Source organism: Tachypleus tridentatus, chromosome 2, assembly GCF_004210375.1.
Source record: "Tachypleus tridentatus isolate NWPU-2018 chromosome 2, ASM421037v1, whole genome shotgun sequence".
In the NCBI taxonomy this organism is placed as follows: Eukaryota; Metazoa; Arthropoda; class Merostomata; order Xiphosura; family Limulidae; genus Tachypleus; species Tachypleus tridentatus.
Window position 1 is genome coordinate 33610363 of NC_134826.1, and position 17810 is coordinate 33628172.

Sequence of the window (17810 nt, forward strand, 5' to 3'; positions counted from 1 at the left end):
CTTCACTACAATCATCGTCTAAATACCATTATGGAAACGATAATAACCCTTTATGGTAGTATCATTTAATTTCAGAATTGGAAAAACAAATATACAGATACACACGGTTAAATGTGAAAATTTTCCCCAACTATTTATTCATGTTCAGGAGTTGCAGTTTTTAAATTTTTAGGATTATAATTTTTTCAATGTATAAAAGGTAACATGGAGCAGCTTCGATACAATAATATGCAGTATTATCACCTAAAAACTGCGAGACATCACGCTAAAAACTTGCATATTTAGTTCAAATTGAAAAATAAGTATTTACTAGTAAAATCAACCAGGATATCTGGAACTAGTGTAGCTACTTGATAGGACAGTTTTTTTTTAAATCAGGAAAACTAGGACTCGTACAGCCTGTACTTAAAAAATAATGTCTTGACAAGTAGTAAAGTTGGTGAAACAGTGTAAAGAGGACAAATCTGAACCGTATAATTAATAAATAGACTTACATTATACGACCGTAAATTCAATGTTAGCAAAGGAGGCTTTAACAACTTACATTGGTCGTTTACCAAATCTGGTAAATCTAGCACTTTTACGGGTGAAAATGGAAGATGGCGTTTTGGTTTTTCCTTTGGTGGTGTTATGTCGTAGGAATTATCTGCAAAAATAAATAAATATCTGCACGTTAATAATTTCACACAAGTCAAATTCTGCGTAAACTAACCAAAATTTTAAATTTTCACGATAACTAGTTTTAAGTTTCCTTTATTTACTTTATTTTAATTTTTACATTTGAACATTGTTTCAGATGTAAATATTTCACTTTTTTCTCCATATAAAAGCAATACCGTTTTAAAATTGAACATAGCTTTTCATTTTAGCACTTTTGATCTTGGTCTTGAAACAAACAAGATGATTTATTGGATGTGCAATCTGACCAATGTGCTTAAGATGCTGTAGAAATATTAAACTTGAGAAACTAAAAGATTATTGTAGGCCTCTTAGTAATTGTGTAATGGTCTTCCTTGCCCTTAGATGATGCAATGATGCTTAAACAAACCTTAGTTTCTTTACAGAACGATAACGCTAAGGAGTTTTTTTTTAATTTCGCACAAAGCTACACGAGGACTATCTGCGTTAACCGTCCCTAATTTAGCAGTGTAAAACGAGAGAGAAGGCAGCTGATCATCACCACACACCGCCAACTCTTGGGCTACTATTTTACTAACGAATAGTGGGATTGACATTATAACACCCCCACGGCTAAAAGGGCGAGAAAGTTTGGTGCGACGGAGATTCGAACCCGCGACCCTCAGATTACGAGTCGAGCACCTTAACCCACCTGGCCTTGCTGGGCCTAGGATGAAGTTATTTGAACTAACCGTTTGAAAGTGTACTAAGACAGGTTTATTTGGCATACGGAACAGAAATTAAACCCGAGAACAATGGTTTGGTTTGTTTTGAACTTTGTGCAAAGCTACACGAAGGCTACACGAGATAGCCGTCCCTAATTTAGCAGTGTGAGACAAGATAAAAGACAACTAATCATCACCACCCACCGCCAAGTCTTGGGCTACTCTTATAAAAGAATTGTGGGATTGACCATCACATTTACGCCCTCACGGCTAAAAGGACGAGCATGTTTAATGTGACGGTAATTCGAACCCGTGACCCTCAGATTTCGAGTCGAGTGCCTTAACCACCTTTCCATGCCGGGTCTGAGAACAGTGTAAGAAAATTTGTCAATATAGTGTTAATACTCATACCACCGTTCTGAGATACTTTTTTACTTTAAGTAGGTTTCTCGTCATCGAGAAGACCTTTCCTAGTTCATACAAAAACGACGAAAATACATCAAAAATATAATATAATCTATAATAAGTAATTTTTCATTTTCTTTTTTTTTTGCATTCAAATTGTTTACTTATTTAAAATCTATTAGTTTTAAAAGTCCACTGAATTTACTAGGATTTCTACAAAGATACGAAAGAACAGGAATTCTAATAAAGAATAACGAGCATTCTTTCCAAACGAATTGAAGAACTTAAATATATATTTTCATTTAAAAGATATAGGCATTTTAAATAATTTTGACAACAATATTTTCCAGAGTGATTTTGCATTTGAAAAATGTACTAATTATTGAACATTTCCGCTAGTCTTAAAATAATGTGTCCGAAAAGCTATGTGTATTATTTTAAAAAGGAGGTCAAATAGCAATTACAGTACAATTTTCAATATGAATCAAAAATCAACCATAAATGAAACGTTTTTCATGCTTAAGTCACTTTAATTGTAGTTTAAACTGACTTTAAAGTTACTTCTACTTATATCTGAAATAACTAAACAAGATTCAAATATTTAAAGAAACTTCTAGATTATTAGGGTTACGATTTGTTTAACAGTATATTTTTAATGTGGTACACCCAATTAAAAACAAATAGTTTCAAAACTGATCTTGCAAACATAGATTTTTTTAAACAATAATGTCTTTCGAAAAATATAAAGCCGAAATTATATTTAAAAAAGCAAGACTAACATTATTCTGAATCTAATTGAATGAATCAAATTAAAAGAAAAAAGGACAAAATTTTCCTTGTATATTTTTGTTATAGTCCTAATATTATAAAGTTTGGTGTTTATTACCAAAAGCTAACTACAATATAAAAGAAATGTGCTTAATTGCAGTGAAAACTTAGCCCGAAATGACAAGACATAATATTTGCACGGTACAACACTGTTTGGACGCCAAGTCACTTAAGTAAACAAATTTTCTCCGGTGCACAAAAGGCACGGATTCAATACTTCGTTGTTAGCCATATCGTCTTAAAGGAAAGATAGCTGTGACATTTTGATGTAGTCGGCTATCAATTCAACAGTGGCTGTAACTGCCTCACCCTACCACTTGGCAGTAGACGAAGACTTCTTGTGCAAGTTGCAGTTGTAACCAAAACTGTTATTCTCAGTGCATTTATTACTAAAGGCATATTACCTCCTGTTTGGGAGATTTTAAACACTATTCAATTTTTAGACAAAAAAAAATCTAATGTCTTTATTAACTACAACGTTTCATTATGTTACTGGGTTATGTCACTTAATATTGTGACTTTTCTTTCTACGTAGTTTACCGAGGTGGAGGTGAAGAATACACAATACTAACAAAATAAATCCATTAAATAATCCTGTTGAACACAACAACGATAAAAAAAATACCCTTTTTGGCATGCGTTTGTAACTTTTAATGATGTCACTTGAGGTTGTTTTTAAAAGGTTTTATGTTTTGTTTCTTTCGTTGTTGAAGAATTCGTTTAAAGTCCAGAGAGAGAGAGAAGAGAGAGAGAGATGAAAATGCGGATTCTGTAGCGTGATATACTTCAAGATTACATGTAATGGATCCCAACCAACTGCTTGCAGAAAATTCGCACGCCCGAAGATAATATGCATACAAATATTCAGATCGTTACGAATATAAAAAGGTACACTATATTATTTGCTTTGACAGGTTTCTTAAAATATAATTCGTACATTTACTTTAATAGGAAGTATCAAAAAACTTGTGAAGGGATAAAGGAGTCCTCTTAATCACGATCTTGTCTTCCACGATAAGAAAACATAGTTGATTGGAACCGTTAAGATTTATTTTGCTTTAAAAAATTACAATTTTGAGAAAATAGTAATGAAGATGATTGATGTAATAAAATTTTTCCAGTTTTTTTTTACTCATTTTAATATTTATTGTTTACCACTGAATAAAAAATTATTTGCAGTGGTTTCGAAATGAAGATTAGTACACAAATAGGAATGATGTGTAATTACGACAGCATGGTTATGTTTTTTGCTCATTTTAACTACGAGATTCGTAACATATCTACACAAGTAGCGGTCTTAGACTGCATTACGTAAATATACATCCATGTTCCCTCTATGTTTAATATTTTAAACCTACATGACAAACTTGTGGGGCGTTTGTTCCAAACAGCCGTGTCAGAGACAGAAGTACTCGCTTCTTGCTCTTATCTTCAGCAGTTCAACGTTTTCATGGGCCCGGCATGGCCTAGCGCGTTAAGGCGTGCGCTTCGTAATCTGAGGGTTGCGGGTTCGCGCCCGAGTCGCGCCAAACATGCTCGCCCTCCCAGCCGTGGGGGCGTTATAATGTGACGGTCAATCCCACTATTCGTTGGTAAAAGAGTAGCCCAAGAGTTGGCGGTGGGTGGTGATGACTAGCTGCCTTCCCTCTAGTCTTACACTGCTAAATTAGGGACGGCTAGCAAAGATAGCCCTCGAGTAGCTTTGTGCGAAATTCCAAAACAAACAAAGTCAACGTTTTCATACTTGAAATAGTGATGCTCGTCCAGCAGATTATTAAAATTCGAAATTTAGATTTTACATTTCACAGACTAGAATGACCAACCTGTTTCGAGTTTATGAGGGGTTACCAATTTCAATTATCAACCCCAATGGTCTATTTTTATGACCCATTTGGGTAAATAATATTAAATACTAATTTAAATCAATTGCTGTTATGTAAACGGCTTTATCAAGTTGGATAAGAACGGTAATGTATTTGCTTTTAGACATAAACATTAGGCCTATTATATCATTAATATTACTTTAGATATACACGACTTTCAGTTTAAGTTTAATGCATATGTAATGTGTTAAGTAAATTATACTGTGCAAGTGTTAAATGTAGTTATTTTTAAAGCAACAATTCATCGCAGGTTTGTTTACGTAACTGTTTACGAACATAGGTGCCCACAGATAGGGACCAAAGGAAGCATTTTCTCCCCTTACATTTCATAGAAAATTGCACTTTTCATATAAACTTAACATAGTAGTTGAACTAAATACTCTTGTTTTTATTGAAATTGTAAATCTGTGTATGCGTTCAAACACACACATCCTTTTAGTCTATTGATTTACACTATAAAAACGTTTTGCCCCTTTTGAAAATATTTCTGTGGCCACTAATATTAGTGTGGAATGTTCAAGATCTTTGTCAAATCTAAATTACGAGTCAAAAATGTAGCTCTAAAGATAGATCTAGACTCCATGATTATGAGTGTGACAATTAAGAGCGTATAGTGGCGATTTCTGAAGTGAATTTATTACATATTATACTGTAATAACAGAGTAGATAAGAATAATTCTGACCCACACAAAACCTGATAGTAAGAAGCCAGTCAGGATCCACAGCAGCAGATAGGTCTATCTATGCACAGCGGTTGTGGTGGCGAAAATAATGTAAGGTCACAAACACATCATATAAGCATGTGGACTGACTAATAACTGTATAGGAGGAGTAAGCAACTTGGGCTCAAATGTGGCAATCTACAAAACAAGGGTCGCTGAACAGAAGTAGGATGACACCAAATGTGACAAGAAATCAGCAAATAAAAAGGAGGCAAAATGTCATGCTTGTTATAAAATTGAATACATTATGAATGAGTGCAATTCTATTACCAACAAGCAGCAACAAAAATCTCAACATAAAGCAGCTAGAGTTCCCCATAAAGATGGTGCTAAAAATAAACAAGAAAATAAGTGACTGTCTTCAAGAATACTGCTGCCAGAAGAAACAGAACGAGACAACTCGTCATAATACCCAGAAAAAGGAAATACCATCACTATGATTAAACAGTGCGTAATTTATAGGCAGCCCAATTTAACAAGTGGGTTAACAGTATCAGTTGTGATCGTAGCATGTGACAAATATCGAGAAAGGTGTGAATTTCACAATACAGATTTAACAGTACAAGTTATGCAGATTTTTCAATATGTAATTTAACTTGAACAAACGTCAGTATTAAAATAGATATATATAATAGCAATTTAAGTTATCTGTTTTCCTCTTTATTTGGTTCAAAAAACGTCAACGGGTTATGATCAGTGTAAATGTTAATAGGTTGTTGTAGTGCAAATACAAACAGAAATATTTTAAAGCTACCAATAAAGCCTATGTTTCTTTTTCCACAGTAAAATAATTCTTTTGGTGATATTTAAGCATATTTGAAAAATAACAAACAGAATGTTCAATATCTTTATCGTCTAAATGTAATAGAACAGCATCAGCACCAAAATCGCTGATATCGACAACTATTTTTAAACTTATCAGTCAGGTGCCATCAACACAGAGAGAGTGCACAATAAGAGATTTGACCTTTTCAAAAGTAGATTGAGATGTTTCAGACTACTTGAACTTTCATTTTTCTTCAGTAGGTTTCTTAATGGTACAGTGATGTCAGCCATACTTTCTGTAATAACCAGCCATTTCCAAAAATCTCAAATTTCTCTTGTTTGTAAGAACTGAAGAATTCACAATACAATGTACTTTGGCTCGAATGTCAGAATTACTCATTTCAATATTCCATTCATCTCTGATATTTTCAAACTGACGGGTGTCTGAGTCAAAATGATTATCATCAATATCAGAATATATTTTCTGATGCATCTCGAATGTGATAGTGTTTAAACATATTCACTTGACAAGCTTGGTAGCCTTTCGACGACCAGGAGTTTTTACAATATAGACCATGAGGCCTCGCTTTGAGTGTATGTTCCATAATGAGTAACAATACAAGACCATGCCACGTGGACAGAACTTGTGCTCATCAGGCTTGCAATTACAAACATTTTTAATTTTAGTTTGGAATGACTTGAAATTTTTCCGAGCCAAATCACAAGCGCATAAGAGTCTGGACAGAAACTTGGAAACGCAATCCAATAAGTGCATTTCTTTCGGGTCATCTTCCAACCATTGTTTTATAAGCAATTTCAAAGGGCCACGCATTGAATGACCAAACATCAACTCCAAAAAGTTAAACCGTAACGTCTCCTGAACTTACTCCTGAGCAGAAAATAATACATTAAGTTATTCCTCCTATCCATATTCTTATGAAGACAGTAAGTCTGCATGATATTTTGCAAGGTAGAATGAAATCTCTCAAGAGCACCTCGCGATTCTAGATGATATGCACTAGATTTGATCTGTTTAGCACTGAACTGATAAATTTTGATCCCCGATCAGACAATTTCTTTAGGCAAGCCAACAAAAGCATTAATTAAAGCTTTAGAAACTTCTGGGGCTGAAAGGTTTCTCTCAAGGGAATCGTTTCAGGGAAATGAATGGAGGCAAATATTAGTCAATAAATACTTTTCCCCTGATAGTTTTGTATAAAAGTCCAACGCAGTCAACAATTACACAACTGAAGCGTTCTTCGAAAGCTAGAATAGGTTTCAAAAAGGCAATAGGAATTTTCTACTTAGGTTTTCTGGCCAATTGACAGGTATGACAAGTTTTACAAAAGTAGGAAACGTCTTGCCTAATTATTTAGTCAAAAGAAACGTGTCATGACTTTGCCACACGTCTTGTTAACATCTGGGTGGTCTCCCAGGAAAATTCTATGTGCAAATTTCAATATTTCAGAACAATAAGCTCTTGGAACAACAATTTGATAAACTACAGTCCAGTTTTCTGAAGTTGGTACATTTGGTTATTTCTATTTTCTCATGAGCACACCATTTTTGAAAAGTAACAATTCGGAATTTTCTTGAGTGAGTGAGGAATTATGTGGATCCTTTTCTTGTTCGGCGATCAGTTTACTTATCACAAACGGAACTTCACCAGGTGAAACATATCACTCACGTACATCATTGTCACTCAAAGACTTGTCCGTATAACAATCATTCAAAAGATCCATGTAGGACCCAAAAATTGTACCAGACAAATCTATAACCACGTCGGCTGAATACGTGTCTATCATGCGTTTTTGGCTTAATTTCTGAGCCCGAGTCACAGCATAAAGAGAAACTCAATATCATCACACTCCTTAGATGAAACAATGGTAGGCTTATTAACCATTTTGGGCTTAGCAACAACACTTCCCAACAATAATGATACACTTTTACTTAACTGAGTAGGTCTTACTCCAACCAAAACTGATCCTGAAACAAAGTTGATGCAAAATAATTTTTATGAAGATGAACAATAACAAAGCCACCATCTATAACTTGAACAATAATAGGCTCAACAGTACCAGAAGTCAAATCTAAAGGCAATATACCTTCTAATACCAATGATTGATTGAGTTGTCCCTGTATCACGTACAATACATATGGGTATTGGATTAGCAGTGTTATTTGTCAAAGCCTCGTAACGAACAAACACACAATGTCTAAATTCTTCTCTAACTACGTCTGTATTTTTATTTTTGTTATTAGCGGTCAAATCAACAACATGATCTGGTGAAACTACATTTGTATGTGGACACGAACGCAAAAGGCATTGCTCCCTTTTTCTTTTACAAATACTAACAAACACAAGTTTTCTACAGAAATAGCAGAAAGGTGTTACATGTTATAGTTTATGTTGTACGAGTCTCCGATTTATTATGTTACGTATGTTAACATATTACGATTTCAAAATAACCGGAAATTTTAATTTTAATTTAGATGTTAACTGAATGTTAATGTGTATCAAATGCATGATATTTTCTGATAAGATTGATAAATACAATTTTCTTTCTTAACATAAATATATTTTACTATACAAAAGCAATAGAATTTATAATAACGGTTATTACAAATATTGATTTTTGTACAAGATTTATAAACCTATAAACAATATTAAGTCGTCTATCTGGTCTGGAACAGAATACTTTGTCGACCGTCCTCGAGACGCAAAGTACTTTTTTTGTTACGACATAGAAACATTTCACTTGATAGGAATGATAGCTAGCTTTATTCTTCACGCGCGTGTTTTCCCCGATGAAAATATCTAATATCCTCATAGAAATGCTACCGTCTGAAGTTAATTCATTGAAGTTTGTAATGTTCGAAACCTATAAAAGTTCCTGGTCAAATATCTGTTGTTTCCGATTAATAAGCATTTGTTACAAAGATAGATTCTGAGGCTTACAGTGTGCTGTCTGAAGCAGACCAACAATATTATACATCTTTCTCTCTGCGTGTTGATTTATAAACTTTAAAGCGACATTCTCGAAAGTTCACTTGGCAACAATATTCGAAGATATGCTAGTACTTTCGTAAAACGTATAATGTTAATTTCTACACTCACAAATCTCTAACTTTATAGAACAGGCAGGATACAAAAAATGTCTGAGACTAATGTATAATATAGTTCAATGAACAAGTGTCTGTCATTTGTTTTCAGCATAATTTTCTCGCCTGAGTTCGAGTCACAGCACACAAGGGAAACATGCTTGGATTCAACTCAACACTATCATCCTTGAATGAAACAGTGATCAACTTAGTAAACATATTGGGTGCGGCAACAACTTTTACCTAACCAAATCGTTTCCTAACAATAACGATAGACTTAATTAGCAAAGTACGACTTACTCCAACTATAAATGATCTCCAAATCAGATCTGATGCCAAATAAATGTTATGAATTCGCAGTGTCATTTGTCAAAAATATTAAACAAAACATAAAATGGTCCAAGTTTCTCCTTGACTACTTTAGCCGTTTTATCAGTGACCGTAACAACAACATTAAGTTATTTTGACATAAATGCATGGGGTGCTGTCTCCTTTTCTTTTTGAAACGCCAACAATTGTATATAACATGACCAGTTTTCATACAAAGATGGCAGGTAGACTTTGATGGTTTTGAAGTTTTACCCTATCTGTCAGAAGATTTTTAACTAGAAGAGCCGTAAAATTTAGAAGTTTATTATCTTGCTGACGATAATCTTGAAACTTTAGGTGACAAGCCTTTGGTATTAACTCGTACACTTTGAGAAGAGTTCTTTAACTTTCACATAACTGGTGCAATAATCTAGAGAGAGAGAGAGAGAGAGAGCAGCATAGGCTTCTTGTGCTTTATTTGTTAAAACACTTTGTAATAATAATGACCAATTTTGGATATATCATTTCATGGCTTAGGCAACGTTCTCAACATGTTGGAGACTGTAAGAGAAGACTATGTGCTTGAATTCAAAAAACCTTTGTGTATAATGTGAAAAAATAGTGTAAATATTTTTCTTTCATAGGAACTTACTGTTGGATATTGTGACGGATTTACTATCACATGTATATTTTAATATCGATGTTTTAAGTTACATTTATACTTAGAAATGTACATAATATATACTGTTAAATCTGTATCGTAAAACTCCCGCCTATCCATTAAAGTTGCAGAAAATTTTCAAGTACAAGAATTAGCAATGCGTGTATACATAAATACTTGTTCATCGTCTATATTGTTTTTTTAATTTTGCGCAAAGCTATACGAGGGCTGTCTGCGCTAGCCGTCCCTAATTTAGCAGTATAAGACTAGAGGGAAGCCAGCTAGTCATCACCACTCACCGCCAACTCTTGGGCTACTCTTTTACCAACGAATAGCGGGATTGCCCGTTACATTATAACGCCTCCACGGCTGAAAGGGCGAGCATGTTTGGTACGACGGTGATTCGAATCTGCAACCCTCAGATTACGAGTCGAACGCCCTATCCCATCTGGTCATATTGTTGTGCAAACTTTAATTTCTAGAATATATTCTCACACCAATAAATATAACAGACGCGATTCGTCAAAAGACAGTATATATTGTCGGTTTTGCTACAGTTTGTATACCCTAAACCTCTAAAGCTGTAACTGTAATAATGTTTATTAATCGGAAACTTCAGATATTTCATCAGGAACGTTTATAAATTTCAAACATTACAAATAATTTTACTTTATCGGATTCACGTCAAACATAAGTAGTTTTACGTAGACATTACATAACTTTAGTGGGGAAAAACTGATGATTAGCGAAACAGAAAAATGCAGAGCTCGCTAGATTCATATTAAGCGAATTGTATCGATATCAAATCAAAGTTAATTTACTCAACGTAAACTCTTGTACTATAAATATAAACTGTCTCACAATAAACCAAGCATACTGACTTGTTACTCTTCAAAGATTAGGATATGGAAAGTGATAGAGAAAACATTGTCAAAGAAAAAAGAGAAATATGGCAATAACAACTGCAATCATTAGCGTGACATAAAATAAAAATTATTGAAGATAATTTTGTGTTTTCCTGTAGCAAAGGCACATCCAGTTATTTGCTGTGTTCACCAGGGGGATCGAACTTATGATTTTAGCATTGTAAATCCAAAGACTTACTACTATCCTACCTGGGAACAGTTAAAAATAAAAGATCAAGTAAACAGAGTGGCTCAGACAGGCACTAGAGAACGTATTGATTCAATTATTTGTGAATAATGGTTACAGTAGTCTAAATCCTTTTCATCACACTTGTAGAAAAATTAGTGATTTCTTGTAGCAAAGCTACATCAGGCTATTTGCTGAGTCCACCTGTGGGGAACGAACCCCCATTTTTTTTAGCGTTGCAAATTCAGACTTACCGCTGTACCAGCGATGGACGAATTCAAAAATACTGAAGTTCAACAAATAGAAATAAAACTCAGCCTTTTGATACGTAGCTGGTGAAAATCATCCCTTAAAACGATATTGATTTTTGAAGTACTTTGAATAATACCTGTAAAAATAGTTTGTTAAATCATCCTAATCAAGTAGTAATTTACATTATTATGTTCAGTAAATTAGAATAAACATGGCACTTAATGTTTATGTGAAAATCTTAAATCATATTTTGGGTCGTAGGAAAAAATTATAAAAAGAGTACTACTATTATTACTACGCCTTTTAATTTTATATAAAATTTTTGAATGAAATCGTTGCAGATATAGAGTCGTCTACCATAACATTTATAACTGGTAATAATTTTAGAGGTTAGCTTGTTAACATTTCAGTGAAAATTCCAAATTTCATAAAAATTATGGAAAACTTTAGAAAAAATGTCTATCAATTATACACTGCTGGTAAAAATCTTACGGTCAATGAACATAAAGAAAAAATACGCATTTTGCATTGTTAGACTCAATCACTTATTTGATTAGAGCTTCAAAAAACGAAAATAAGAAAAGGAAAAATATAAAAAAATTTAGCATTTAACAGGGAAAATGTGAACACAATAAAATCAGCCTAAATACTAGTTAGTCAAAAGTTTAAGACCATACCAAAAAGAAGCCCTAAACAGGGTAGGAAATGCCCAACAAGAGATCTCAGCAGTGAGTTGCACGGCCGTCATTGCAAATAACTGCAAACATTCGCTTTGACATGGTCCGTATAAGCGTTTGCAGAAGGCTGGCTGGAATGTTATTAGAAGTGGGGAAGATGACTTCACGAAGATCATGCACTGTTCGGAATTGACGTCCATTTCTATAGACTTCCCTTGCCATCCACCCCAAATATTTTCAATGGGGTTCAGTTCGGGCGAACACGCTGGATGGTCCAAAGGTATCACGTTATTCGCCATGAAAAAGTCCTTTGTCTTGCGGGCAATATTGGATTGCAACGTTGTCCTGCTGAAAGATCCAGTCATTTCCACATAAGCGAGGGCCTTCAGTCAATAAGGATGCTCTCTCCAACATGCCAATGTAACCAGCTGCTCTTTGATGCCCCTGTATAACGTGAAGCTCCATTGTTTCATGGAAGGAGAAAGTACCCCAGATCATGAAGGAACCTTTTCCACTGTGTCGTGTAGAAAATGTCTCAGGTTGGATATCCTTATTGTGCCAGTAACGTTGGAAGCCATCTCGACCATCCAGGTTAATTTTTTTCTCAGAGAACAAAACCTTCGTCCACTTTTCTATGTCCCATGTTTGGTGCTTCTCAGCAAAGTTTAACCAAGCTGTTTTCTGGTGTGGAAGAAGGCGTGGCTTTTGAAGACGTTTACGGTTTTTAAAGCCTTTCTCTCGTAGATACCGTCTTATTGTTTTTAAGCTGCATTCTGAGTCCGTAAGGGCCTTGACCTGGTTCGACGATCGGCTGGTGTCTTGCTGGACAACCCCTTGAATCCTCCTGCTCAACGCTGGCGAAATGTTCTTGGGCCGACCACTTGAAATTCTCGTTCTGTATTCCTCAGGGTCTTTTAAGAAATTTGAAGTTCTACTACGGCCAATCTCACCAGCGATGGCACGTTGAGAAAGACCTTGCTTTTGCAGCTCGACAATTCTGCCACGTTCAAACTGTCAACTTTATAGCCTTTGCCATGTTTTTAGTTAATGTGACACAGGAGATGTCAGTGGGAGATGTTGACGACGCTAATGCTTAAACACAAATGACTAAATTTCGTCACGTGTTTATCGATTAACGCTTCGTTTCAGTATGGTCTTAAACTTTTGACTAGCTAGTATTTAGGCTAATTTCATAGTGTTCACATTTTCCCTATTACATGCTAAAACAGTTTATTTTTATTTTCCCTTTTATTATTTTCATTTTTCGAAACTCTACTCAAATGAGTGGTTGAGTCTAACAATGCAAAATGCACATTTTTTCTTTATGTTCTTTGGCTTTAAAATTTTGGTTGACAGTGTATATTTCGAATACCTAATTTCTGATTTGTTCCATTAAATTTCACTTTCCTTTGTTGGATATTGGAGTGGGAGGGAGGCTCATACCATATTAATCAACGGTTATTCAAAATCCCATTAGTTTTATTTCGAGATGTGTTGTTCATGCATCAATTTACTGTCACTAATGAAGTATTAATGCTGTTTTATTCTACTAAGGACGACAGAAGAAAATTTGTTAACAATATACAGCATAACGGGATAAAAGGGAAATAAATTCGCAAAAATAGGTATATGTTAGTTTTCTATCGTATAATCATAGCTTGTAACTGCATTCATTTCATCGTCAAATACAATTAAACAGTGCTATACTAATATTTTTCAAAACAATTTACTTGTATAGATTCTCAGGACAATGATTTTATACATTCGTTTATCAAACGACTGATCTTGTGTTGTTTTATTAGGGTTTTTTTTTAGAAATACTTCCTGTCATCTTTTAGGGTATTGAAGCCATAAAAAAGGTCAGAGTAATATCAAATAAATTCTGTTTTCAAAATGAGACATCAAAATAACTATTAAACAGACGCTTCAGATTGCACGTACAAACTTAGACGATTATCATCACACGTTTCGGAAGAGTGCGAAACATTAGTGGGAGGCTCTAGAATTTTCACCAAAGCTCGCTTGGCAACAATACTGTCAATCACTAGTATTAGATACACATCTAGTACATTGTTGATTCTTACGCTCAAGAACCTTCTACACATTTCCAAAACCGGCGGGACTTGCGCAATACACAGTCGAGAATATACGTCACTTGCATTAAATGATAACTATACAGAAACAAGCACAGCTACTAAAATAAATCTACAACAGTAAAGTTCTTGCATATTAAATAACATCAGCCATCCCATCCATATAATAATAAAGTGGCATCACACTTTATAGTCAAAGCCACTTGATATCTCAGAAAGCAAGATTGCAATTCCCTTTCAGTTTACAAAAGTTTAAGCTCATAGTGATTATTTCCTTTCACGCGAATGAATAACTTTTTATGTATTACATCTACTAGCAACAGTTATACCAAATCTCAGTAATCACGTGGCTTATGTACTGTCCTCCTGTAGATATTTAGCATAAAGCATAGTTTGAAAACTAATGAAGACCATTTGCTTCATTCTTTTATTCTTCATTTAAGTGACTATTCTAACTCATGGTGAGTAAACCAAGATCGAAATGTTACTGCTGGTGTCTCAAACAAATATAAGAACAGTTTTACTATTCCTTCAGTGTCAGTTTCTCACTTCACTATCTTTGGTTTGTTTTTATTGTTATAAATTTAGCGCAAATCTACAAGAGGACTATCTGCACTAGCCGTCCCTAATTTAGCAGTGTAAGACTAGAGGGAAGGCAGCAAGTCATCACCACCCACCGCCAACTTTTGGGATACTTTTTACCAACGAATAGTGGGATTGACCGTAATATTATAACGCCCCTATGGCTGAAAAGGCGAGCATGTTTGGTGTGACGGGGATTCGAGCCCGCGACCCTCAGATTTCGAATAGAGCGCCTTAACCACCTGACTATGCCGGACCTAGTGGGAGGCAATCGTAAAAGAATAAAATTTTCCTGACAGTCAATACAAACACTAAATATTAAACAACTTCAGACTATAAGAAATACTGTACTGTACATAATATAAATTAAATTGTTTGCTGTATACTTAAAAATCCTGAGTAGTAGCATTGGTAATTGTTTTAAAACAACTAATGTACATATCATTCAGAAAACGTTAATAGCAGCAACGTAACGTTTAAAATTACTAAAAGGAACTGTAATCCCCTTTCACTTCGGTTGACAATGTCACCTTATTACACAGAAAACGACTAAATAAGAAAAATTGTCGATAAATCATTATTGGGTATAATGCAAATTTAATTTAGCATATTTTCCGTTTAGTGATCATTGGTGCTATAATGCAAATCTAATTTTTCAACCAAGCTACCTACAGCAGTTAGCAAGCCTTTTATTTACGTGCTCTAATGAAAGTCAACGTCCAAATTTGATGTCAACTTTCGCGAAAACTCTTTACGGAGTTTTCGCGAAATACCGTTGTGCAAACCTCGAGGGCAAAACGATTAATTCGACACCATTTAAAAGTTGGAGAATCCAGCAATTTAGGAGTTACGTGACTTTGACACTGAATCTTACAATATTAATGATAAATTTACAAACGTTTACAACATTAAAAATTCTATAAACGTAATAAAATCTATCGTAACTATTTCGGATGTCATGCATTTTACTCAAAGTTTTCAAAAGTAATGAAATGAAATACACGTCCTAAAGTCAAGCAATATGGAACTTACAAATTGTTAATATTTTGCATAACTGAACAAGAATGAGTTGAGTTTATTGCCAAAACCTTTATTTTCAAGAACTGTAATTTTCTATTTAAGACTACATTGTTTATAAAATTTGGCTAAATTACTTGATAAAAGTATTATGATATTTCCTTTCTTGATTACTGATTTGAGACTATTAAGTAAATTGCTGTATAAACTATAATAAGCACTGAACAACAAAAATACATACATTTATGTCTTCTTTTCTTGCAAACGGGTGTAAAGGAAAGAATTCTTTGTTTGGATGCACCTTCGGTTAAACAAGTCATGCGTCTTTCATACGTTTCACAAGGACTACTGAATTCTGACGAAGGTTTTGCCACTTGAGAAGGCGACGACTTTTGAAAAACATCGTCATCCAGTTCCTTTTGCGATAACTCCGAAATGAGTTTGAAATACGAGACGTCCAAGTCCAAAGAGTCTCTTCGGGGAATGAAGCGATCATATGAATCAAGTCGAGGTCGACTACTTTGATCATTGGAAAGACACCTTGATTCTCTGAAACTCAAAATACAACTTTTTCTCCTGGCCATTCCGCAGAACAAAACTGAATGGCATAAATATTTTCACGAAGAAATTAGTGAAAACTAAACGACATCGGGATTTCTTTTATTCTAATTTTACTCCGCCCATGTATTCTTCAAAGACACCTTGTGCTAGTCCAGGAAATCATCTTTAAAAGCAACAGCAAATAGGGGTGGGAGGAATTTAAGAATGAAATGCACCAATTTAATTTTGAAATATAAAAATTTTGTTTTATTACTTTATCTTTAATTGTCATTTAAACTTCTTTAACTTAAAGCTAAAACGCACAACATAATGTGCAATTGTCCTTTGTTCAATATGCAATTTATATTGAATTTAAATAGTTTATTATATTATTACATAACTGGAGAAATGTGAAGTTTTGCTATAACTAATACTACGAGCTTCCTAGTTCTTCAAAACAAAGAATTAATACTCAAATTACATTTAAGATTACAAATTACTTTCCCCTTCCCGTCCATTTCATTTCACCACTACATGAACAATCATAGATTAGTTAGTACTTTCTAATTTAACATAGAAAGGAAAACCTACTAATGGCTACAACTATAAATTTAATTTGTGGTCGTTTTCAAATAAGTTCTTTCTCAAAATTAAATTAATACAAACGTTTTATGGTTTATTAAAAATCACTTACATTAAGCCTTGAAAATAAGACGAACCTAGAAAAAAAAAGTATGAAATACTGAGAATTAGACTAAATAAACTGTATTACGTTGTTAGATACAGAAAAATGCAAATGACAGAAAAAATAGTTTGTTTACTCTCTCAATAAAAATTATTTAGCAAACTAAAAAATGCATCCTCTGGTGTTGTCTCAGTAAATTTTCAAATAAATTGAAATTTCCTTCGTATTTGTTAAGTAAATCGAGAAAATAATTAGAGACTAATACATATAGTTATCTGAGTTTTTAACCAACAAACATTTATGAAATATCTCGTATTTTGGTTAACATTTCTATTTAAAGCTCTTGATGTTGATGAAATAAACTACATAAAGTTTTTTTATTTAGTAAAAATATATTATATAAATCCTTTCAAATTTACAAAAGTTATTTTACAAAGAATACAATAAATATTAAAATAAGCGCTGTCCTTTAAAATTTCTAAAATCGTTGGAATCTCATCTGAATTCCAGAATCTGTATTATGTTGTTATTTTTTAAGAACTGTGAACTGGCCAGTGTTAGTTTTGAAACGGTTTAACAGCTGCACTACTTGAGGAAGTTCAATGTTTTCCCCACTAGTAATGTAGAAAGATAAGTGCTAGTTTATCTTGAAATTTTCTAAATGTTTCAGAAATCCGTCTCGCAAGGTAACAATCTCATATCATGCTGCCTGGTGACGTTGTTGAATACAGCATGAAAATGATGTATCCATTTTATTTAGTAACATCAGTTTGTTTAAAGTTTAAAAGTATTGACGCTAAGTCAACGAGTTTATTTTCAAGTATGGGATAATCAGTGATATCAGTAAACGTATG

At 33.9% G+C, this 17810-nt stretch overlaps 1 protein-coding gene across 3 annotated transcripts in view; it reads right to left on the bottom strand.

The window, feature by feature from the left end:
• Positions 1-17136, bottom strand: part of LOC143240583 (uncharacterized) — a 53364-nt gene extending 36228 nt beyond the window's left edge. The window contains exons 1-3 of one of the 3 annotated variants that reach the window (XM_076483283.1): positions 16966-17136; positions 15973-16455; positions 545-646 (exon numbers count right to left, since the gene is read on the bottom strand). In XM_076483283.1, the coding sequence (XP_076339398.1) occupies positions 545-646; positions 15973-16315 (445 nt within the window). In that variant the 5' untranslated portion in view covers positions 16316-16455; positions 16966-17136. The remainder of the gene's footprint in view (positions 1-544; positions 647-15972; positions 16456-16965) is intronic. The other 2 variants (XM_076483273.1, XM_076483263.1) reach the window with 2 other exon arrangements.
• Between the last annotated feature and the right edge of the window lie 674 nt (positions 17137-17810).